General features: G+C 44.4%; 1 protein-coding gene across 7 annotated transcripts; it reads right to left on the bottom strand.

The window, feature by feature from the left end:
* Positions 1–6512: 6512 nt before the first annotated feature.
* On the bottom strand, positions 6513–23409 carry LOC120370653 (E-selectin-like). 7 transcript variants are annotated; one of them, XM_039485685.1, is made up of 19 exons: positions 23098–23409; positions 22226–22305; positions 21039–21425; positions 20450–20557; positions 20126–20311; positions 19543–19728; positions 19007–19192; positions 18063–18248; positions 17119–17304; positions 16184–16369; positions 15481–15666; positions 14535–14720; positions 13830–14015; positions 13535–13720; positions 11066–11251; positions 9975–10094; positions 8577–8598; positions 8397–8469; positions 6513–8006 (listed from the first exon to the last, which is right to left on the bottom strand). In XM_039485685.1, the coding sequence occupies exons 2-18, from the start codon at positions 22260–22262 to the stop codon at positions 8412–8414; spliced, it is 2778 nt and encodes a 925-aa protein (XP_039341619.1). In that variant the 5' UTR covers positions 22263–22305; positions 23098–23409; the 3' UTR covers positions 6513–8006; positions 8397–8411. The 7 variants fall into 7 exon arrangements, with proteins under 7 accessions (XP_039341619.1, XP_039341620.1, XP_039341624.1 ...); XM_039485686.1 differs by having other exon boundaries at positions 8397–8466; XM_039485690.1 differs by lacking the exon at positions 14535–14720.
* Positions 23410–23880: the final 471 nt, after the last annotated feature.

The raw sequence follows: 23880 nt of genomic DNA, 5'->3' as shown, positions 1-23880 counted from the left end.
ACACCCCATCACATTTTGAATTAACTGTAGACTGTTACCATGTCCCTCTCGAGCACCTCTTAGGCCTGGTCCACACTAGGACTTTAATTCGAATTTAGCAGCGTTAATTCGAATTAACCGCACACCCGTCCACACCAGGAAGCCATTTAATTCGACCTAGAGGGCTCTTTAGTTCGAATTCGGTACTCCACCCCGACGAGGGGAGTAGCGCTAAATTCAACATGGCTATGTCAAATTAGGCTAGGTGTGGATGCAAATCGAACTTACTAGCTCCGGAAGCTATCCCACACTGCACCACTCTGTTGATGCTCTGGACAGCAGTCCGAGCTTGGATGCTCTGACCAGCCACACAGGAAAAGTCCTGGGAAAATTTGAATTCCTTTTCCTGTCTGGACAGTTAGAATCTCATTTCGTGGTTGGACATCGGGGCGAGCTCAGCAGCACCGGCAGCAATGCAGAGCTTTCCAGCAGAGGAGTTCATGTAATCTCTGAAGAGAAAGAGGGACCCAGCATAGACTGACCGGGAACTCTTGGATCTGATCGGTGTGTGGGGCGAGGAGTCTGTGCTTTCGGAGTTTTGCTCCAAAAAACGGAATGCAAAGACCTACGAGAAGGTCTCCAAAGCCATGAGAGACAGAGGATACAGGCGGGATGCAACGCAGCGCCGCATGAAAATCAAGGACCCCAGACAAGGCTACCAAAAAATCAAAGCGGCAAACGGACGCTACGGAGCCTGCCACCACTGCCCCACCGTGACCGTGGACTCTGACGATGGGACAGTGTCGACGGCCAGTTCCTCGGCGATGTTCGCGGACGGGGAAGATGAGGAAGGGTTTGTGGAGGACGAGGCAGGCGACAGCGCTTACAACGCTGGTTTCCCCGACAGCCAGGATCTCTTCATCACCGTCACGGAGATCCCCCAACAACCCTCCCCAGCCATTAACCCAGACCCTGAATCAGGGGAAGGAGCAGTCGGTAAGTGCTTTAACCATGTAAACTTTTATTCTTAATATAACAGGAATCTGAAGTATGTGAAAAGGAGGTCTCTCTATATATGGGGATAGAACAGAAATCCTCCTGGGAGATCTCCACGAAGCTCTCCTGGAGGTAATCAAAAAGCCTCCGCAGGAGGTTCCTGGGGAGAGCTGCCTTATTGGGTGCTCCGTAGCAGCACACTTTTCCGTGTGAGGCTTTCATGAGGTACTCAGGGAGCATTGCCTCCCTGAGCACGGCTGCATAGGGCCCTGGTTTGTGCTGGCTTTCACGCAGCATGAGCTCTCTATCTCCTTCAGTGACCGTCCTCAGGGTGATCTCACTCGGAGACTCCTGCATCTAATTAGGGGAATTACTGTAATGTTACGCCTGGTCCAAAGTATTTTTCAAAAATCTCCGAACAGACGACATAGCAGAGACTCAGCACGCTGCTGCGTGACGAGCGTAACGGAAAGCCAAAGAATCAAATGGACGCTCATGGAGGGAGGGGGGACTGAGGACGCAAGGAATCCCACAGTTCCTGCTGTCTCCGAAAAGCATTTGCATTCTTGGCTGAGCTCCAAATGCTTCTAGGGTCAAACACAGTGTCCGCGGTGGGTCAGGGCATAGCTCGGCAATTTACGCACCCCCCCCACCCCCAGAAGTGAAAGGGAAAACAATCCTCTGTTGACTCTTTTACATGTCACCGTATCTTTACTGAATGCTGCAGATAGATGCGATGCTGCAGCACTGAACACCAACATCCTCACTCCCCCCCACCATGGGTGGCTGATGGTACAATATGACTGATATCCATCGTCATCATCAGCCTATTGGCACATGGAGCAGTGCAAAAGGACTGGTAACCATGCGTACAAGCATCAGTGAGGTCGATCAAGGGCGCCTGGCCCTAATTTTTCCTGGTAGATGGTGCAGTATGGCTGGTAACCGTCCTCATCATAGCAACAGGGGGCTGAGCTTCATCAGCCCCCACCCTTCATGTGTAAAGAAAAGATTCAATTGCCCCTGGACTAGCAGCAGGATGCTAGGCTCCTCTCCTCCAGACTCCTTAATGTCCTATCTGGACTATCATAGCAACTGGAGGCTGCCTTCCACTAATTTCTCACTAACAAGTCACTGTGTCTTATTCCTGCATTCTTTATTACTTCATCACACAAGTGGGGGGACAATGCTATGGTAGCCCAGGAAGGCTGGGGAAGAATGGAATGAACAGGTGGGGTTGTTGCAGGAGCACCCCCTGTGAATAGCATACAGCTCATAATCTATGCAGGATCTGACACAGAGCAGCTGTGCTCTCTGGTTCTCTGATACAGTGGTTCTCTAGTACACTTGCCCATAGTCTAGGCAGGACTGATTCTATTTTTAGATACCAAAAAGGAGGAATTGACTCAGGGAGTCATTCCCAATTTTGGCTTTTGCGCCCCTGGCTAAGAGCAGCCAGGGGCACTTATGACAGCAGCAAATGGTGCAGTGCAAAAGGACTGGTAACCATGCCCATCTTATTACCAATTTATGGTATGGTAGATGGTACAGTATGGCTGGTAACCATCTCTGCTGTCATGCAAAAGCAAAAGCATGCTGCTGTGTAGCGCTGCTGGACCGCCTCTGTCAGCGGCATCTAGTACACATACGGTGACAGGCACAAAAGGCAAAATAGGCTCCATGGTTTCCACGCTGTGGCGTCTGCCAGGGCAATCCAGGGAAAACGGGCTTGAAATGATTGTCTGCTGTAGCTTTCCCGAAGGAAGGGATGACTGACGACATTTACCCAGAACCACCCGCGAAAATGGTTTTTGCCCCATCAGGCACTGGGATCTCAACCCAGAATTCACAGAGACAGACTAGACAGTGTTCATTGTTCACAAAAATTTATCTTTGCAAGGAATTCACTCCCTGTTTCCCATCACACAGCTTCGACTGTCTCCAGACCTGCCACAGCATCCCCCTCACAGAGGCTGGCAAAGATTAGGCAGCAAAAGAAAAAGACACAGGACGAGATGATCGCTGAAGTTATGGGGTGCTCCCGAGATGATGCGGACCAGCAGAGCCAGTGGAGGGAGACCCTCTCTCTGTACCAGCGCTCACACAGCGAACGGGAGGAGAGGTGGCGTGAGGAAGACAAGCAGGCGACTCAAACGCTGCTTGGACTAATGAGGGAGCAAACGGACATGCTCCTGCGCCTTGTGCATGTTCTGCAGGACCTCAGGCAGGAGGACAGAGCCCCCTGCCATGTATCTGCAACCACCCTCCCCCGCCACAAAGTCCCATACCCCCCTCACCCAAAATAACCAGAAGGAGGGGCGCCAGAGGCCATGTAAACTGTCACTGCACCCCAGCAGAGTGCTCAAGTACCGAAAAGCTCTCATAGCCTAAATTTTGAGAAGTCCTTTCCTTCCCGCCTCACCCAAGCCCCCATCCCAGTTTCATCCCCTAACTGTCTAGTTGATAATAAAAAATACTTTTCTGTTAATTACTGTTTCCGTCATGTTCTTTTAGAGGAGACTGTGTTTGAAGGGGGGGAAGGGGGTTGGTAATTGGACAGGACAATCACCTTTACCAGGGTACAGACATGGGGGCAGGATCAGCAGCAGGTCACACACACACTGCAGTCAGTAGGCACCCTGGTCGGTATGGGAGGTGGTTTGCAGGTTCTGTGTGGGTGGGGGGGTACGTGACTTTGTAGCGGGGGAGGGGGGTTACAGATCTCATGCAACGGTCCCTGTCCTGGACCACAGAGCCACGCAGCAGAGGAATCTGTATCCGTCCTCCCCCGCCAAAAGGCCACATAGCCCCCGCACACAGAGTCCCAAAAAGGAGGGATGGCAGGCTCCGTTGAAACATCCAGTCCAGCAATGCAGACCGCTCTGGGAGCAGGAGCCTGTCATTCCTCGAGTTTACAGGCAGTCTTTACATCACTGCACACCCTACCCAGCACAGTCCGTGTCCCAGTTTCAACCCTGTAACGCAAAGTCATCAATAAAGAAACCTTTGTAAAGTTACAATGGAACATGTCTTTTATTTTTAAATGTGTGTTGGAAGTTGGGGAAGCGGGGTGAGCGGGGTATGTAACTGCAGATGCTAGTCAACAGTCACTTGGTAAAGAAACAGGGGCAGGTTCAGCTTCTCTGTTAAGAAACTAAACAGTCACAGGTCACGCTGCTCACTGCTCGCTGGTACTTTAAGAGTTCCTTGTCGCTGTGCAAGGTGCCTGCATAAGGCTTCACGAGCCAGGGCATTAGCGGGTAGGCTGGGTCCCCGACGATCACTATAGGCATCTGCACATCCCCAAGACTTATTTTGTGGTCCGGGAAGAAACTACCTTCCTGCAGGTGTCTAAACAGACCACAGTTCCTGAAAACACGCACGTCATGAACTTTGCCTGGCCACCCGACGTTGATGTTGGTAAAACGTCCCCCATGGTCCACCAGTGCTCGCAGCACCATTGAAAAGTACCCTATTTCTCAGCAGCTGACTGTGGAAGAGGTGGACGATAAGGTGCAAGGAGTTGACAACGGCCAAAACTGCAGCGGGATCCTTGCTCAAAGTGCTGTGGTGCCCGCGCTGTCACTGAGCAGAAAAGTGCACGAACAGATTGCCCGCAGGCGCTTTCAGGGAGGGAGGGAGGGAGGGCGTGATTGACGGTTCAATGATGACAGTTACCCAAAACCACCCTCGACACATTTCCCCCCCCCCCCCACAGGCATTGGGGGGAAATCCCAGAATTCAAATGGGCAGCGGGGAGTGCGGGAACTGTGGGATAGCTTCCCACAGTGCACCGCTTCCAAAGTTGACACTGGCCCCGTTACTGTGGACTCACACAATCGAACTAGTGTATTTAGTGTGGATACACAACTTCGACTTCATAAGGTCGATTCCACAAATTCGAATTAAGTTGATTTGAAATAGTCTTGTAGTGTAGACATACCCTTAGCCGAGCTCTGCATAGCTAGCCCTTTTAAACCTTCCTCGTAAAACGATCCTTCCCGCCTCCCAATCAGTTGTGTTCTGTTCTCTGAACACTCATCAGTATCCTTCTGGTAATGTGGTGCCCGGAAATCAATGCAGCATACCAGGTGCAGTCCCAGGACAGCCATAGGAGGAGACTCAGTCACACTAGAACCATGGAGGGAAATTCATCCTGTAGAGCACAGCCTTGAGGAGTCAACATGACGTTAAACACACAGTATAAACTAAGTCATGTTTAACATCATGTCAGTTGTTTGTAATTATCCCTAGGGTCAACTATGACTAGCTGACACAATGTTAAACATGACAGTACATGTCTATATTTAGGGCTAAATCATGTTCCACTCTGTATTCAATACAACAAATCCTGAAGGTCATGTTGTAGCATATGATTTCCCAGTGTAGATGGGCTTCAGTAAGAAGAGTGGCCATGTCATATAAACACAGAGACAAACTCTTACCTCCCTGCTAGACAACATGATGCCGTTGTGTATGCAGCCTGAAACTACATTCAGCATTATTGCATTCATTTGTTTCATTTGTTGCCACCATTTCAGATCCGTTTCTATGTGCGAGAGGTATGAAAAATAACTCACCACAGAAATGGATGCTTGCTGGTCCTCATTAAAAAGTAAGTGATGAACTGTCGAGTTTGTGATGGCAGGACTGTCAGCCTGCATGAGACTGTGTGCAAATGAGCCAGAACATCTGTGGATTTTGTGGGAGGTCAGGGAATGCTGTGAGTGTGTGCGTGTGTGCGTGCGTGCATGTGTGTGTTTGAGAGAGAGAAAGAGAGAGAGAGAGAGAGAGAGAGAGAGAGATGTTGACAGTGACTCCGCATGCAATTCTACATTGGCAATAAATGAGCAGCTTTACCCCAGTGATGTGGCTAGACTCCATAACTTGGCACTGTATTTCCTTATTGCTTAGCACAAGTAGACCTCCTCTAGTGTGATTGCATAGACTGCCAGGACAGCACTCATACTCACCAGACTTTCCATCCCCATATTTTCCTTGTAGATGGTTAAAAATCCAGCAGAGCAGGATGCTAGACACACATGTGGTGTGCAGGTCTATTCTGGATTCTGGTAGCTAATATATACCCATATCGCCTGATTACTTCTCCTTCTGTTCTCATCTCCCACCTGCCCCATGTTCAATAGAATGTTTCTCTTTCTTCCAGTGCTCATTGCTGCTGCAGGCACCTGTCTTATGTACCATGTACCCCAGCCGTTCTCTTTGCAATTCAGCACCTTGGATACTTTTCTGGGCTGTTTATACGTGGTGTTTTGGCAGCCCTGCAGTGGTTGGCATTGAGCGCCATCTTCTGGCTACTCTCTGACCTCAGACATTTTATTAATATAAAGAATGAAAACAAAGAATGTAAGCCAGCCAACTTCCTACAGCCCCAAGCCCTTTTACCTGTGTCACTCTTTTTATTTAAATGGAGCTTTTTACTGAAGCAACATCCACATATCTTATACAAAGACTAATAATACACATTTCCAAAATGTAAACAGTAATCTCAAACCATTTTATTAATCAACCTCACATAGAGCACAGCACATATCAGATTAAAAGCAGTCACGACTGTGTAATCATAAATACATTAAATACATAACTTATTCAAAACCATACTGATAATATAAAACCTAAGCAGATTATATTCATTATATATAAACATCTTCTTATGCTGCCAGTTTATATTTAAATAATATACAGACATGAAAACCATAAAAGGGTACCTCTGATTGAGCTGTGACAATTTATATCAGGTGAAGCTCTGCCCCCAAATATTCAGTCGCACATAACTGCTTCTTACAAAAACATCAGCCACTAAAATATGACCTCAGGTCTTTTCATTGGACTATTGTGTATGCAATGTTATCAAACGCAATATTCATGAAGGTGGCACAAAGAACAACTTGTAAGTTATGAAGGGCCTTTTCCTGAATCATTGAAATTAACGAGAGTTTTGCCATCAGTGTTAATGAGAGTAGGATTAGACCCCAAAGGTCTAAACATGACATTTTACTTCTATCTAGTGTTATGTTATGTTCTTATGTTCAGACACACATGAATGCACATACAGTCCTTTAATCATGTCTGTCCCTAAATGACAGATAAATTTGAAGGAATAAGTACACAGAAGGTCTGTAGTCACTACCTTTTGCATTATACAACAGGCTATTTTATCTGAACAGAGTAGATGTCACATACTTTTTGCAGAACATCTATGATCCTGAACTCTAGGGCAGATATCCTACAGCAGTTCTACAATTTACAAACAGTATAGAATTACATGCAGAAGAAAGTGCACAAGAAACTAAATATATATTTATATAGATTACAATACTTAATCCCATGGGGATGAAATTGTTTCAGGTCTACTTGCAGCATTCACGAACCAGGGTGCCTGGCATAATTACTAACTCTGATAGTGCTCCCATTAGCAAGGGTTTAAAGTTACAATATAAAAACTCACTGGGAACTGCAGCAAAACACCCTGACCATAGTGTTACAAGCAGATTGATTAACTGTGACTTATTGTTACAGTACATTTACTTCAACAATTACCAGTGAATCAAATCAATGGTTTGTAAGGAAATTCCACAGTTATTTCCCATTCTAACTATTTTGCTTTAAAAATTGTGACCCATGTGTTTCCATGGGAGAGATCTCCAGCCATGTATATTGCAAAGTGTTCACTCTACTCTGGTACCTACAGACTGACCCTAGAGGAGTCCAACCTCTCCCATAGACAGCAGCTTATTTTGTCCCCATCCAGAGAATGAATAGAGATCTCCCAATCACTGTAGCTGTACGTTGGTGGGACCCATGTAGTCTCTTGGTAAACAGCTAAGGTTTTACCCACAGCTTGCTTCTCTTCAGTGGCAGAACCAGATGACTGAGCTCAGTATTTAGTAGCAAGACCCAAGGCTAATCATCTTGTCAGCAAGATGTATCAACACCTGGCCGCTTGCTGAGGACTGCATAGCTCCATTTCCTGAGCAGCTCTGAGGCATCAGTGAAGACAGCTTCAATTCCTGCAGAGATAACAGATTTCCTTTTAAAACAGGTACAGGCACAGGCACAGGTTTGTATTCCCTTATTCCAAAGTTCTTTTGCATCTGGCCCATAGCCACAATGTAAAGGAGTTTCTACTATGTCCTAAGGCTGGGCACAGAACCTAACACAATTATCCTTTAGTCGTAGGAATGGCCATCGCTCAATCGATTAATCTGTCAATCTCTGGGTACTTTTATGGCCTTATCACCACGGCACGTATGCTAGGTGTCCCACGGTAAGTAAGGGGTTAATCTTATTGCTGGAAATACACAGCAGTTAACGGTCATTCTAAAGAGCAATGGTTCTGTGTTTGTTTGTGTTTTAAAAAGGAAACTAAATGATGAGTGTAAACATCTCACGTATCTTACCAGAGTCACTTGGCGTTAGATTAGATGAGCAGTGCTTTGGAAGGTACACTCTGAATTGAGACTCTGGCAGCTGCTGTAAGATATAGAGAAGAATTTATATACAACTGTTCTGTACATCAGTGTGATGTTAGCAAATAATGATTGCAATGCTTCTCATGTGTTTTTTTAAATACAACGTACCTGGCAGGAGTAAATTTCTTTGCTGCAAGAGAAAAAAATAATATCATTAGCATTCTGGAGATGACAGGGATTAGTCCTGCTTTGAGCAGGGGGTTGAACTAGATGACCTCCTGAGGTCCTTTCCAACCCTGATATTCTATGACCATCTCCATCTTGCAAGCTATTTATTTCATTGTTTTGTTGGAGAATTGCCCCACTGATTTAACAACAGAAATCTGTTATAGGCCGAGACGACCTATTCTTCTCCTCTTTTCCATAATCCTTCCAACCTCTACTGGCCTTAGACCTGGAAGCTGTTCCCCAAACTGTTATAACCTATGAGCAGAGCAACTTGTTACATCTGGGTCTCTAGGACCAACCCCTCTGCTCCCTGCGAGAAATCAGAACTTACTAGTAGAACTAAACAGGTATCTCAATGAACGCTCCACATATATTTGCCTAACACAGTGTATTCTCTTAGGGTGCCTTTGTCTCTATCTTGTGTTCATGTTCCATTCATATTCTAACAAACACGTTGATTGTCAGGAAAATTAACAGAAATAATGCATCTTAAGTGACTATTAGGGAATATTCCTGGGAAGTAAATTCTCATCTTGTAAATGTAAGTTGTTTAATTGGAAACCTGATTTTATGTCTCATATAATCAGGGAAATGAAAGATAGCATGTGACTGATTTGTCCAATTAAAACTAATCAGCATTGCTCATGTTTTGACTATCAAATGCTTGTAACAAACTGTGAGCAAACTACAGAGAAGAAAAGTATTCAGCGAATAATTTTTAAAGTGCAGATCAATCAAAAATGGCATAAACTGCTTATGCACTACTTGTGAGAAGAAAGAAAGGCTCCATTTGACAAATAAATTATTTGCTGTGAATTATTCAGCTCTGCAGTCATAATTGGTTCTATACATATCTGTTTCTATAACAGTCATTATTCATATCTCTAGAAACAAGGCAGTCCAATAAAAGACATTATTTCACCCACCTTATCTCTCTAATATATTGGGACCAACACAGCTACAACAACATTGCAAATGCCCTATCTGGCATACTGAGCAATAGCGGTTGGAGGTACCAGTGTTATTTCTGGTTGACGTCCTCCTGGCTGATCCCTGGTCAGTTCTCCTGGCAATAACTGCTAATGATTAAAGCTGGTCGAAAATTTTATTTTATTTTCTGCAACAATGTTCAAAGAACATGAAAATTCTTCATTTTTTGTTGAATTTGGGGAGATTTTTGTCAAAAACCTAAAAATGGAATATTTCGAGGGAAATTTGAAAAATTTCAACAAAGATGGGAATTTTCTCACTGAAGTTTCCACTTTTTTTTTCTGAAAAATTTCCAACCAGTTCTACAGAGGGTGCAAATAAAGAGATGAACCTTGGACAGTATCTCACCTTTCCTTCGAAGGCGCTTTACAAGCCAAATGAGGAATGATGCTGTCGACAGGAGTGAGGCTCCGGTGGCTGCTATTCCAACAGAGACGTAACTGAGCAGTTCTTCAGGCACTTGGGGAGCTAAGAAGGCAAAGAAGATCCTATGAGATCAGGAGGAATGCACGGTCTCTGAAGTGCTTTCTGCTTGTTCCGTTTCCATTCAGTCCTATTGCAAGCAGCAGAACAGCTGCTTATTTCCTTTGGTTTCTCACACTGAGTGGTGGCACCTGCTGTATGCAGGACTGGGCAGGGAAAGCCTCTGCATATGCCAAACAATGGCTGAAAGCTTTATTCTGAAAATAGTCCCGTCTAACTGGTGGCAGGTTAGCGAGGATGCAATTCTGCAGAGTTCCTCGTTACTTTGAATGGATCTTTAGGGTCAGATTTTGATATCTTTACTCCCACTGAGTAATGTCTGACTCCTTGAGCAGTCCCACTGAAATCAATGAATTTACTCAAGGAGTAATGTACAACACAATGTGAGGAAAGGTATCTTAGGGCCGATAGGTGGTATTTTTGAAAGTGTTCAGTGTGGCCCATTGTTGCTTCTATTCCAATCAGTGATACAACTCCCGTTGACTTGGATAAGAGCAGAGTTAAGCCAAGGTGGAACATTTTTTAAAATCCTGCTCATAATTTGCAACCACTTATAGAAGTGAGCTATTTGGTTCTAGTCAGAAAATATTTAAGTTAAGAGGTATTTAGAGCTGGCAAAAATAATTCAGTCTAAATGCTTTTTTTTTTAATTGGGTTTTTGCCTCCATTAAAATTTTCACAGAAATTGTTTGCTTTCCTTGAAAATTTTCAGTTTTTTGATGGAAAGCCAAAAACTCAGAGATAGGAAAAATTTCAGCTGAAAACCAAAAACATCAGTTTCTGAGTTTGGGGGATTTTTAACAAAAAGTCAAACATTTTCAGTGGAAAAAATATGTATCTGACCAGCGCTAGAAATGACAAAAGTCATTGCATCCCATCCTTCCCTAGATTCTCATCCAATAACAAGGCCAGGCCTCTTCAGCATCTAGTCACAAGTAAAAACACACATAAAATACCTTCGCACGTCGGCTGACTTGCAGTCCAGTTCCCTGCAGCGCCACACTGAAGTATGTTAGAGCCTTTTAGCAACCATCCCTCTGTACAGTTAAACTCGCAAACTGTGCTGTATGCAAAATCCCCAAGAGGGTGTGAACAATTCATGGAGCCCTTCTCAGGGAGTATCAGGGTTTCACACTGTGCAACTGAAATACAAAAACATATACAAATGGTTAACGAAGACTCTAAGGGTATGTCTACACTACCAGATTAGTTCGATTTAACTTAATTCGAATTTGTGGAATTGACCTTACAAAGTCGAATTTGTGTGTCCACACTAAGGACATTAATTCGACTTTGTGAGTCCACACTAACGGGGCAAGCGTCGACATTGGAAGCGGTGCACTGTGGGAAGCTATCCCACAGTTCCCGCAGTCCCCGCTGCCCATTTGAATTCTGGGATTTCCCCACAATGCATGCTGGGGGGGAAAAATGTGTCGAGGGTGGTCTTGGGTAACTGTCATCATTCAACGTGCTTTCGGACGTCTCAAGGGGAGATGGAGGAGCTTACTGACTCGCTCAGATCTCAGCGAAACCAATATCCCCATTGTTATTGCAGCTTGCTTTGTGCTCCATAATCTCTGTGAGAGCAAGGGGGAGACCTTTATGGCGGGATGGGAGGTTGAGGCAAATCAACCAGATTTATGCTCAGCCAGACAGCTGTGCAATTAGAAGAGCCCAGCGGGAAGCGCTGTGCATCCGTGAGGCTTTGAAAGCTAGGTTCCTCAGGGAGCAGGGTAACCTGTGACTGTTCAGTTTCTTTACAGAGAAGCTGAACCTGCCCCTGCTTCAGTTACTGTTGACTTTCTTCTGCGGTTACATACCCGTTCACCATGTTTCCCCCCTTCCAACACACGTTTAAAAATAAAGTTAATGGAACATTGTTAATTAACAACGTTTTCTTTATTAATGAATTCGCGTTAAAGGGTTGAAACAGGGATGCAGACTGTGGTGGGTAGGGTGTGCAGTGATGTTAACACCGCTTCTACACTCAAGGAATGATAGGCTCCTGCTCCTAGAGCGGTCTGCAGTGCCGGACTGGTTGTTTCAACGGAGCCTGCCATCCCTCCTTTTCGGGACTCTGTGTGCGGTGGTTATGTGACCTTGTGGCGGGGGAGGACGGTTACAGATTCCCCTGCTGCATGGCTCTGTGGTCCGGGACAAGGACCACTGCATAAGTTCTGTAACCGCCCTCCCATGCCACAAAGTCACGTACCCCCCACCCACACAGAACATGGAAAACACCTCCCAGACCGACCAGGGTGCCTACTGACTGCACTGTGTGTGTGACCTGCTGTTGATCCTGCCCCCGTGTCTGTACCCTGGTAAAGGTGACTGTCCTATGCAATTAACAACCCCTTCCCCCCCCCCCCCCAGACAGTCTTCTGTAGAAAAACTTGACGGAAATAGTAATTAACAGCAAACTACTTTTAATAATCAACTACACAGTTAGGGGATGAAACTGGGATTGGGGCTTCGGTGAGCCAGGAAGGGAAGGACTTCTCAACATTTAGGGAATGAGAGCCTTCTTGTATTTGTGCACTCTGCAGGGGTGCAGTGACAGTTTTCACGGCCCCTGTCGCCCCTCCTTCTTGTTACTTTGGGTGAGGGGGGTTTGGGACTTTGTGGCGGGGGAGGGCGGTTGCAGATACAGTGCAGGGGGGCTCTGTCCTCCTGCCTGAGGTCCTGCAGAACATCCACAAGGTGCCAGAGCGTGTCAAATTTTCCCTGGGCATTTCCTGTGTGGCTGGTCAGAACATCCAAGCTCGGACTGCTGTCCAGAGCGTCAACAGAATGGTGCACTGTGGGATAGCTCCCGGAGCTACTAAGGTCGATTTCCGTCCACACATAGCCTAATTTGACATAGCCATGTCGAATTTAGCGCTACTCCCCTCGTTGGGGAGGAGTACAGAATTCGAACTAAAGAGCCCTCTTGGTCGAACTAATTAGCTTCCTGGTGTGGACAGGTGCACGGTTAAGTCGAATTAACGCTGCTAAATTCGACATAAACTCCTAGTGTAGACCAGGTCTAAGAAATGTCCAAAACTGGGTCCCACTATTGGTGCTAGTAAACGTGCACCATATTTCACCATCTGCATTTCGTTACTGGGATAAATGACCTTGCAGTGAGTTTTTACTAAAATATATTAGACTTCAGCAAAGTAAAGAGCTAGTAGTACTACTGTATCAAGCTAACTTGTTTTTTCAAATGTTCTGCACTTTAAGACTTCAGTGGGAATCACTTTAGATCAGATCCTCAGCTCGTGCAAACTGGTGTAGTTCTGTTGATTTCAATGATGCTACACCAATTTGCACCAGCTCACGAGCTGGCCTTACTCTTCGATACACAGGGTTTGAGGTGTCATGTTTGTAACAGATACCTAGGCTCCTCAGCCTCACTTGATTATTTTGAAAGGACAAAGACCTACCTTCACATTTTGGGAAGGGCTCTGACCATTCTCCCTGAGCTGTGCACTGAATGGTGCGTGATCCACTTAATCTGTAGCCCTCCTCACAATGGAATTCACAGGCCGAGTTGTACGTGAATTCTGGATGACGGGTGGTACATTCCACAAAGCCGTTTTCAGGCCTGTTCACTGCTTCACACATCACAGCTGAGAAACACAGAGAGCACATCAGCGGTTAGTTTGGAGGTCACAGGAGCACTCTACATGAGCAGTGAGAGCCCTGTGTACTGGGAAGGGCAGTGATAAAGAAAGGTACCTTCGCATTCCGGCTGCTGTCCTTCCCACTCTCCAGAAGCGCCGCACTGCAGCCTGTCTGATCCCTTCAACACAAACCCTTCTTCACAGGCAAACTCACAGGTTGAATTCCACAGAAAGTTCCCAGAGGCCGGAGAGCACGTCACGGAGCCATGAGCCGGAGCCTTTAAGCCATCACACTGCACAACTGCAAATCACATGGAATAGCAGGGAGCTTAGTTTGGAGCATCTAAGGGAAAAACTTTTCTTCTGCGTGGTAACAGGATATACATTGACGGGAGCTGAGCATTAGAGAGTGAAACTATCTCCCTGCAGGCTAAGAAAGTGACTAGGAGCAGTTGGACCTGGGTGTCTCAGGGGACTGGACATGGGATTTCGGGATGTCTCAGTATTTCATATCATATATCCAAAATACAAATATATTCTTGTAAGATGTATAAAGTGTCTCTAAAAAAGGTTCTAAACTATGTCCCATTTCTGGCACTGACAGATGTGCATCAGACCCCATTCCAAATCAATCTGCATTTCGGATCTGAAACAAATGATCTTTCAGTGATCTTTCTCTCAAGCACCTTAGAGTTCAGCCTTTCTGAAAAAAGGTGCTACGTGAAAATCAAGAGCTTATATTATCTCTGTATCTAGCTGATTGGCTTTGCAAAGCTTCTGCACTTGAAGCACTTGATAGGAATTGCTTAATCTTAGGTACCTTCGCATTCTGGCTGCTGTCCATCCCACTCTCCAGAAGCACCGCACTGCAGCCTGTCTGATCCCTTCAACACAAACCCTTCTTCACAGGCAAACTCACAGGTTGAATTCCACAGAAAGTTCCCAGAGGCAGGAGAACACGTCACGGAGCCATGAGCTGGAGCCTTTAAGCCATCACACTGCACAACTGCAAATCACATGGAATAGCAGGGAGCTTAGTTTGGAGCAAACTAAGGGAAAAACGTTTCTTCTGCATGGTAACGGAATATACATTGGCGGGAGCTGGGTGTTAGAGAGTGAAGCTATCTCCCTGCAGGCTAAGAAAATGACTAGGAGCAGAGGGATCTGAGTGTCTCAGGGGACTGGACACGGGATTTTGGGATATCTCCGTATTTCATAACATGTAACCAAAATACAAATATATTCTTGTAAGATTTATAAAGTGTCTCTAAAAAAGGTTCTAAACTATGTCCCATTTCTGGTACTGACAGATGTGTATCAGACCCCACTCCAAATCAATCTGCATTTCAGATCTGAAACAAATGATCGTTCAGTGATCTTTCTCTCAAGCACCTTAGAGTTCAGCCTTTCTGAAAAAAAGGTGCTACGTGAAAATCAAGAGCTTATATTATCCCTGTATCTAGCTGATTGGATTTGCAAAGCTTCTGCAATCAAAGCACTTGACAGGAATTGCTTAATCTTAAACACACAACATTTGCGGTATGCAATTATGCTTCTTGGAAGTCTGCTGCTCACAAGCATCACTTCCCCTGTCTGTGCCTCATTTTCCACATCCGTAAAATGGGGACAATGATACTGACTTCCTTTGGAAAGCACTTTGAGACACACAGAGAGCACATCAGCGGTTAGTTTGGACACCTCAGGAGCACTCTACATGAGCAGTGAGAGCCCTGTGTACTGGGAAGGGCAGTGATAAAGAAAGGTACCTTCGCATTCCGGCTGCTGTCCTTCCCACTCTCCAGAAGCGCCGCACTGCAGCCTGTCTGATCCCTTCAACACAAACCCTTCTTCACAGGCAAACTCACAGGTTGAATTCCACAGAAAGTTCCCAGAGGCCGGAGAGCACGTCACGGAGCCATGAGCCGGAGCCTTTAAGCCATCACACTGCACAACTGCAAATCACATGGAATAGCAGGGAGCTTAGTATGGAGCAAACTAAGGGAAAAACTTTTCTTCTGCATGGTAACAGAATATACATTGGCGGGAGCTGAGCATTAGAGAGTGAAACTACCTCCCTGCAGGCTAAGAAAGTGACTAGGAGCAGTTAGACCTGGGTGTCTCAGGGGACTGGACATGGGATTTCGGGATGTCTCAGTATTTCATAACATATATCCAAAATTCAAATATATTCTTGTAAGATGTATAAAGCATCTCTAAAAGTTCTAAACTATGTCCCATTTCTGGTACTGACAGATGTGCATCAGACCCCGCTCCAAATCAATCTGCATTTCAGATCTGAAACAAATGATCTTTCAGTGACCTTTCTCTCAAGCACCTTAGAGTTCAGCCTTTCTGAAAAAAGGTGCTACGTGAAAATCAAGAGCTTATATTATCTCTGTATCTAGCTGATTGGCTTTCCAAAGCTTCTGCACTCGAAGCACTTGATAGGAATTGCTTAATCTTAGGTACCTTCGCATTCTGGCTGCTGTCCATCCCACTCTCCAGAAGCGCCGCACTGCAGCCTGTCTGATCCCTTCAACACAAACCCTTCTTCACAGGCAAACTCACAGGTTGAATTCCACAGAAAGTTCCCAGAGGCAGGAGAACACGTCACGGAGCCATGAGCTGGAGCCTTTAAGCCATCACACTGCACAACTGCAAATCACATGGAATAGCAGGGAGCTTAGTTTGGAGCAAACTAAGGGAAAAACGTTTCTTCTGCATGGTAACGGAATATACATTGGCGGGAGCTGGGTGTTAGAGAGTGAAGCTATCTCCCTGCAGGCTAAGAAAATGACTTGGAGCAGTGGGATCTGAGTGTCTCAGGGGACTGGACACGGGATTTTGGGATATCTCCGTATTTCATAACATGTAACCAAAATACAAATATATTCTTGTAAGATTTATAAAGTGTCTCTAAAAAAGGTTCTAAACTATGTCCCATTTCTGGTACTGACAGATGTGTATCAGACCCCACTCCAAATCAATCTGCATTTCAGATCTGAAACAAATGATCTTTCAGTGATCTTTCTCTCAAGCACCTTAGAGTTCAGCCTTTCTGAAAAAAGGTGCTACGTGAAAATCAAGAGCTTATATTATCTCTGTATCTAGCTGATTGGCTTTCCAAAGCTTCTGCACTCGAAGCACTTGATAGGAATTGCTTAATCTTAACAACACAAAACATGTATGCAATTATGCTTCTTGAGTCTGTCTGCTGCTCACTCACTTCCTTCCCTGTGCCTCATTTCATTCCCACAATGTAAAATGGGGACAATGATTGACTTCCTTTGAAAAAAGCTTTTTGACACACAGAGCACATCATCGTTTGGTTGGACACCCTCAGGGCACTCCACATGAGCAGTGAGAGCCCTGTGTACTGGAAGGGCAGTGATAAAGAAAGGTACCTTCGCATTCTGGCTGCTGTCCATCCCACTCTCCAGAAGCGCCGCACTGCAGCCTGTCTGATCCCTTCAACACAAACCCTTCTTCACAGGCAAACTCACAGGTTGAATTCCACAGAAAGTTCCCAGAGGCAGGAGAACACGTCACGGAGCCATGAGCTGGAGCCTTTAAGCCATCACACTGCACAACTGCAAATCACATGGAATAGCAGGGAGCTTAGTTTGGAGCAAACTAAGGGAAAAACGTTTCTTCTGCATGGTAACGGAATATACATTGGCGGGAGCTGGGTGTTAGAGAGTGAAGCTATCTCCCTGCAGGCTAAGAAAATGACTTGGAGCAGTGGGATCTGAGTGTCTCAGGGGACTGGACACGGGATTTTGGGATATCTCCGTATTTCATAACATGTAACCAAAATACAAATATATTCTTGTAAGATTTATAAAGTGTCTCTAAAAAAGGTTCTAAACTATGTCCCATTTCTGGTACTGACAGATGTGTATCAGACCCCACTCCAAATCAATCTGCATTTCAGATCTGAAACAAACGATCTTTCAGTGATCTTTCTCTCAAGCACCTTAGAGTTCAGCCTTTCTGAAAAAAGGTGCTACGTGAAAATCAAGAGCTTATATTATCCCTGTATCTAGCTGATTGGATTTGCAAAGCTTCTGCAATCAAAGCACTTGACTGGAATTGCTTAATCTTAAACACACAACATTCGCGGTATGCAATTATGCTTCTTGGAAGTCTGCTGCTCACAAGCATCACTTCCCCTGTCTGTGCCTCATTTTCCACATCCGTAAAATGGGGACAATGATACTGACTTCCTTTGAAAGCACTTTGAGACACACACAGAGCACATCAGCGGTTAGTTTGGACACCTCAGGAGCACTCCACATGAGCAGTGAGAGCCCTGTGTACTGGGAAGGGCAGTGATAAAGAAAGGTACCTTCGCATTCCGGCTGCTGTCCTTCCCACTCTCCAGAAGCGCCGCACTGCAGCCTGTCTGATCCCTTCAACACAAACCCTTCTTCACAGGCAAACTCACAGGTTGAATTCCACAGAAAGTTCCCAGAGGCAGGAGAACACGTCACGGAGCCATGAGCTGGAGCCTTTAAGCCATCACACTGCACAACTGCAAATCACATGGAATAGCAGGGAGCTTAGTTTGGAGCAAACTAAGGGAAAAACGTTTCTTCTGCATGGTAACGGAATATACATTGGCGGGAGCTGGGTGTTAGAGAGTGAAGCTATCTCCCTGCAGGCTAAGAAAATGACTTGGAGCAGTGGGATCTGAGTGTCTCAGGGGACTGGACACGGGATTTTGGGATATCTCCGTATTTCATAACATGTAACCAAAATACAAATATATTCTTGTAAGATTTATAAAGTGTCTCTAAAAAAGGTTCTAAACTATGTCCCATTTCTGGTACTGACAGATGTGTATCAGACCCCACTCCAAATCAATCTGCATTTCAGATCTGAAACAAATGATCTTTCAGTGATCTTTCTCTCAAGCACCTTAGAGTTCAGCCTTTCTGAAAAAAGGTGCTACGTGAAAATCAAGAGCTTATATTATCCCTGTATCTAGCTGATTGGATTTGCAAAGCTTCTGCAATCAAAGCACTTGACTGGAATTGCTTAATCTTAAACACACAACATTCGCGGTATGCAATTATGCTTCTTGGAAGTCTGCTGCTCACAAGCATCACTTCCCCTGTCTGTGCCTCATTTTCCACATCCGTAAAATGGGGACAATGATACTGACTTCCTTTGAAAGCACTTTGAGACACACACAGAGCACATCAGCGGTTAGTTTGGACACCTCAGGAGCACTCCACATGAGCAGTGAGAGCCCTGTGTACTGGGAAGGGCAGTGATAAAGAAAGGTACCTTCGCATTCCGGCTGCTGTCCTTCCCACTCTCCAGAAGCGCCGCACTGCAGCCTGTCTGATCCCTTCAACACAAACCCTTCTTCACAGGCAAACTCACAGGTTGAATTCCACAGAAAGTTCCTAGAGGCCGGAGAGCACGTCACGGAGGCATGAGCCGGAGCCTTTAAGCCATCACACTGCACAACTGCAAATCACATGGAATAGCAGGGAGCTTAGTATGGAGCAAACTAAGGGAAAAACTTTTCTTCTGCGTGGTAACAGAATATACATTGGCGGGAGCTTGGCATTAGAGAGTGAAACTATCTCCCTGCAGGCTAAGAAAGTGACTAGGAGCAGTGGGACCTGGGTATCTCAGGGGACTGGATGAGGGATTTCGGGATGTCTCAGTATTTCATAATATATATCCAAAATACAAATATATTCTTGTAAGATGTATAAAGTGTCTCTAAAAAGGGTTCTAAACTATGCCCCGTTTCTGGTACGGACAGATGTGTATCAGACCTCACTTGAAAGGAATTGCTTAATCTTAGGTACCTTCGCATTCTGGCTGCTGTCCGTTCCACTCTCCAGAAGCGCCGCACTGCAGCCTGTCTGATCCCTTCAACACAAACCCTTCTTCACAGGTAAACTCACAGGTTGAATTCCACAGAAAGTTCCCAGAGACAGAAGAACACGTCAGGGAGCCATGAGGTGGGGCCTTTAAGCCATCACACTGCACAACTGTAAATCACATGGAATAGCAGGGAGCTTAGTTTGGAGCAAACTAAGGGAAAAACGCTTCTTCTGCGTGGTAACAGAATATACATTGGCGGGAGCTGGGTGTTAGAGAGCGAAGCTATCTCCCTGCAGGCTAAGTGACAGGGGCAGAGACAGTGTAGAGCTATCTAGGGCAGGGTGAAGGCAATGCCCATCCCTGAACTGTACTTCTTCTGGAACAAAGAGAGGCCTGTAGGCTCCAGATCTGTCAACCTGAAACCCAATTCCCTTTAAGAATTTAATTTTAAAATAGTGGGCCAAAGCCTCCATTGCTGTAAAGGGGCAAAGCTGTATTGAAGTCAACAGCACCATAAGGATTTATGCCAGTTGAGATCTGGCCTACAGTTCCTTGAGAATTTACCTCTACATGCTGGAGTGGGTGCAGACCAGTTTCCAGAAGAGGTACACCAAACTGGTTCAAACCCAGTTGATTCATAGCCTTCTGCACACTGAACCTCACAGGATGAGTTGTAGCTGTAGTTCTGCAGTGGATGGCTGCACTCCAGCGTCCCTTGATCGGGTTCTTTTAGTTGGTCGCAAGTCACAACTACAAGGGGACACAAGCAGGCCTGCAGTCAGTACCATTTTCTCAACAGCAAATGAAATAATCAAACTAGTCAGACCTACTGAAAACTAGCTGACATGCCCATGTCCCTGTTTGGAAGGCATTAAAATATAATCTTACCATGCTGGCATTCAGGCCCATAGAATCCAGCATCACAGAGGCAGGTATGATTGTTAATGGTCTCCAGGCATTCACCATGGCCACTGCAGGAAGACTGGTTACAGGAAGCTAGAAGGAAATTCAGCATGGTTATAAAACAATCTATCCCCTTCACTAGTTAATTTGTTTAGAGCCATTGCAGTGCTTTACTTATCCAGGAGAAAACACACTCTGGATAATAAATACTTTGCAAAGTAAACAGAGGGTGAAGGTTATGCCATTTGAAATTACATTGGTTTTGCATCACAGCATTTCAGAAACCAAGACAATTGAACCTAGCCACTCACCAAAGTATTGCTGTGGCTGGAAAATGACTCAATATCAAAAGTTAAATCACAAAAAGAACAATAGACTTTTACGTGATTTAATAAAGGCTCTAAGTTCTGCATTATTTGTTTTAAGCAAGCGAGTAGCCCTCAGTGGACCACTCACATGCTTAAAGTTAAGCCTATAGTAACAATGTTTAATGTGTATATACATATAGGTTAGCTAATAAACATCCATGTTCTTATTCTCAAATAGGCTCTTTGGGATTCATTGCATTCTGTACCTGCGTAGCACAAGGCAACCTTCTGTTTGCTGCATCTTTCATCATTCCATTTGCCTTCATCCTTCCCTCTTTTGATGTAGATTTCAACACAGTCCTCATCATTCTTTTTATTGTTTGGTTCATCCTCAGCCCAGTTTTTAGCCTCTTCAGTCAGCTGTTTTCTTGTTCCAACCCAGGTCCACTCATTATCAATCTTTCTGATTCCAATCCAGTAATAAACTGGATTGAAGGGTAGAAATGCATTCAGATGGACAATTTCCTCCTTATTCTGAATGGCAACCATATTTGTATAGTGTTTTCTACACCATTCCTCCGCAAGCTTATAGGTCATGTTTTTTTCTGAATAGTGGTATGTCCAGCAATTGCCCTCCTCAAGCACCATAAGTCCTAGAAAGAGAAGATACAGAGAAGTTGGTATTCTTTTATCTGCGCTTCCTGTTCTTTTATCAAAGGCCATTTTATCTCTTTATATTATTCTGCTTTATGAAAAACATTTCCAGGAAGAATTAGAATCTATCTCTTTGAGAGAACTGATCAGAAAAAGAGCTTCAGCAGCTAGAACTGCAGTATATAGCACAGAGATATTTAAAAATACAGAAAAATCCCAGAATGTTACAGAGAGAGAGAGAGGAGTGAAAACAGCATGGAAATTTAGCCCAAACACACAAGATGTCAGTGTCAAAATGCTCTTCCAAGAGCTAACAGAAATAACACTTTTGAATTTGGGATCCCACCTGCATGCTACGTTTTGGATATAACTTCTACAGCAACCTAGACCTGATTGCTTTTTTCTAAAGAAGACTATATCTAGATCTCAGTGGATATTGCATATATGCAGGTATTTGAGCCTGTGTAGGTAGTGGCTGCATTTGCTTTATACAAAGTTACCATAGTCTCCCAATCAGACATGTCAATATCAAATGTAGGGTCTCCAGCTTGTCGAGGATGTGTGCAGTCATTGCCCGCACTGGGTGGGTATGCTGCACAGCCCCACATAGGGGCCACTTTTGGCTTTGGCAGTTGAGAGAGGAAGCATGCCATGGCATCTAATGCTTTCTGGGCAAATGTACCCTAAAACTTAACCCAGCTACTGCACCCCCATTTACTTTAGAAGGAAGCTGCGAGAAAACAGCAGTGCTGTTACTTCCAGTCTAACTTGTTTTCCACTCAGATACACACTCACTTACCGTAAGTGAGAACAGAGAGGAACCACAGGCCAATCATGTTTCTGGGGAACTTCTCTTCACTTTGCTCTTTGAAGAAATGGCTGCAAAAAACAAACATGCAGGATTACAGCGCATGGTTTAAGCGCTGACATTAACTTATTGCAATACAATAATATCATACAATGTTATTGTCTATAGCATCCTTCCTATATGCTATTTCACAAATCACTTTATGGGGTTAAACAGCAAGTCTCTTCACTGGGCTAGTGTATTATCTAAAGCAGATCTTAATGGTGAGGCAGACTGGAAATTAAAGTAACTTGCACAGGACATTTGTGTAGCGTTACTTCAGATCTGACTGAATCTGACAGCTCTGAGCTGAGATCACTGACAATGAGCTCAGCTCAGATATGAATACCTTTGGAAGGATTTGATTTTTATCAGTAAAAGTCGATAAACCTTGATTTCAAGTAAGAAAAATGCTGCTTGAGAACTTCTTAGAGTTTGATTTAAAGATCTTTATTTTGTATATTGACACACAAGATATTGACAGTTTGTGTTTTAACTGTTATAAAGCTTTAACTTTTAGAATCTCAGTGTCTACTGTCATGAAATAATTATTGTCCGACCCACACAGACACACACACACACTTTCTGACACCCCATAATTTCCCACAGCTGTGAAAATTTAAATTGATAAAAATTGGAAAAAAAATGCTTCAAAGACATAATTTTGCACAAGTGTGAAAATTTAAATCAATAAAAAAATCTTTAAAATGCTTAAAAATAAATTAAACTTTTTATTCATCAAAATTATACAAAAATAAAAATTGAATTCTGCCAAGCATGGATATGAAATATAACAAAATTACTTGAAAGGCTATTATACTTACAGATTGTGGCTGTGATGCCTGGTGCTACGTAGCAGCCTGGTAAAGATGTGTCTTCAGCGACTGTTTTCCTTTGCTAAGTCACTGTGGTGATTCTTATGCTAAGATGCAGTGCAGAGCTGCCAGTCACAGTGTGCCCTTTGCCTTCAGCTCACAGCCTTTTTATTCTATCAGCTCCTACTTCCTAGAAATTCCAGTGACGTAGCTAAGAGGATATCTCCTAGTAAGAAAGTGAAAAATTCCCCAGGAAAAAGTATATCCATGATGCCAAAACTCACAAATACACACCCATATGCCTTCCTCTCCCAGACCCAAACCAACACCATAGATTTTAATTCAGATTAATGCACAATTCCAGGATTTCAAGAGAAAATAAAAATTCACACTCAATTAATCTTAGAATGTGGGTGAACTGATTCCTTACAGCTTTTCTGTTTTCATGGTTGTGCTTGTTTTGTTTGACTATAGTGAGCTTTAGGTTGTTCCCCCCACCTTCCATACAGTAGTAAAGTTGTGCTGTGTCTTCCAGAAATGTAAGAAAGAAACATATCATTTACTGACTCCCCTAGATGCTCAGATACCATGGTGACGGGCTTGGAATGAGAACCAAAATAGATGGAAGTGGTACTTCACTAAAAAACCATCCTCCATCTCTATTACATTTCTAGATGCTTTTAACGTGAATGGCGGAGATATTCAAAGCCAGCTAGTGGATTTAGATGCAAAACTCCTGTTAATTTCAATGGGAATTATGTGTCTAAATTTCCTAGGAAACTTGGAAAATCT

The sequence above is a fragment of the Mauremys reevesii genome, linkage group 8, assembly GCF_016161935.1.
Source record: "Mauremys reevesii isolate NIE-2019 linkage group 8, ASM1616193v1, whole genome shotgun sequence".
Lineage (NCBI taxonomy): Eukaryota > Metazoa > Chordata > Testudines > Geoemydidae > Mauremys > Mauremys reevesii.
The sequence above is the reverse complement of the archived record's forward strand: the minus strand, read 5'-3'. Positions and strand labels throughout refer to the sequence as shown.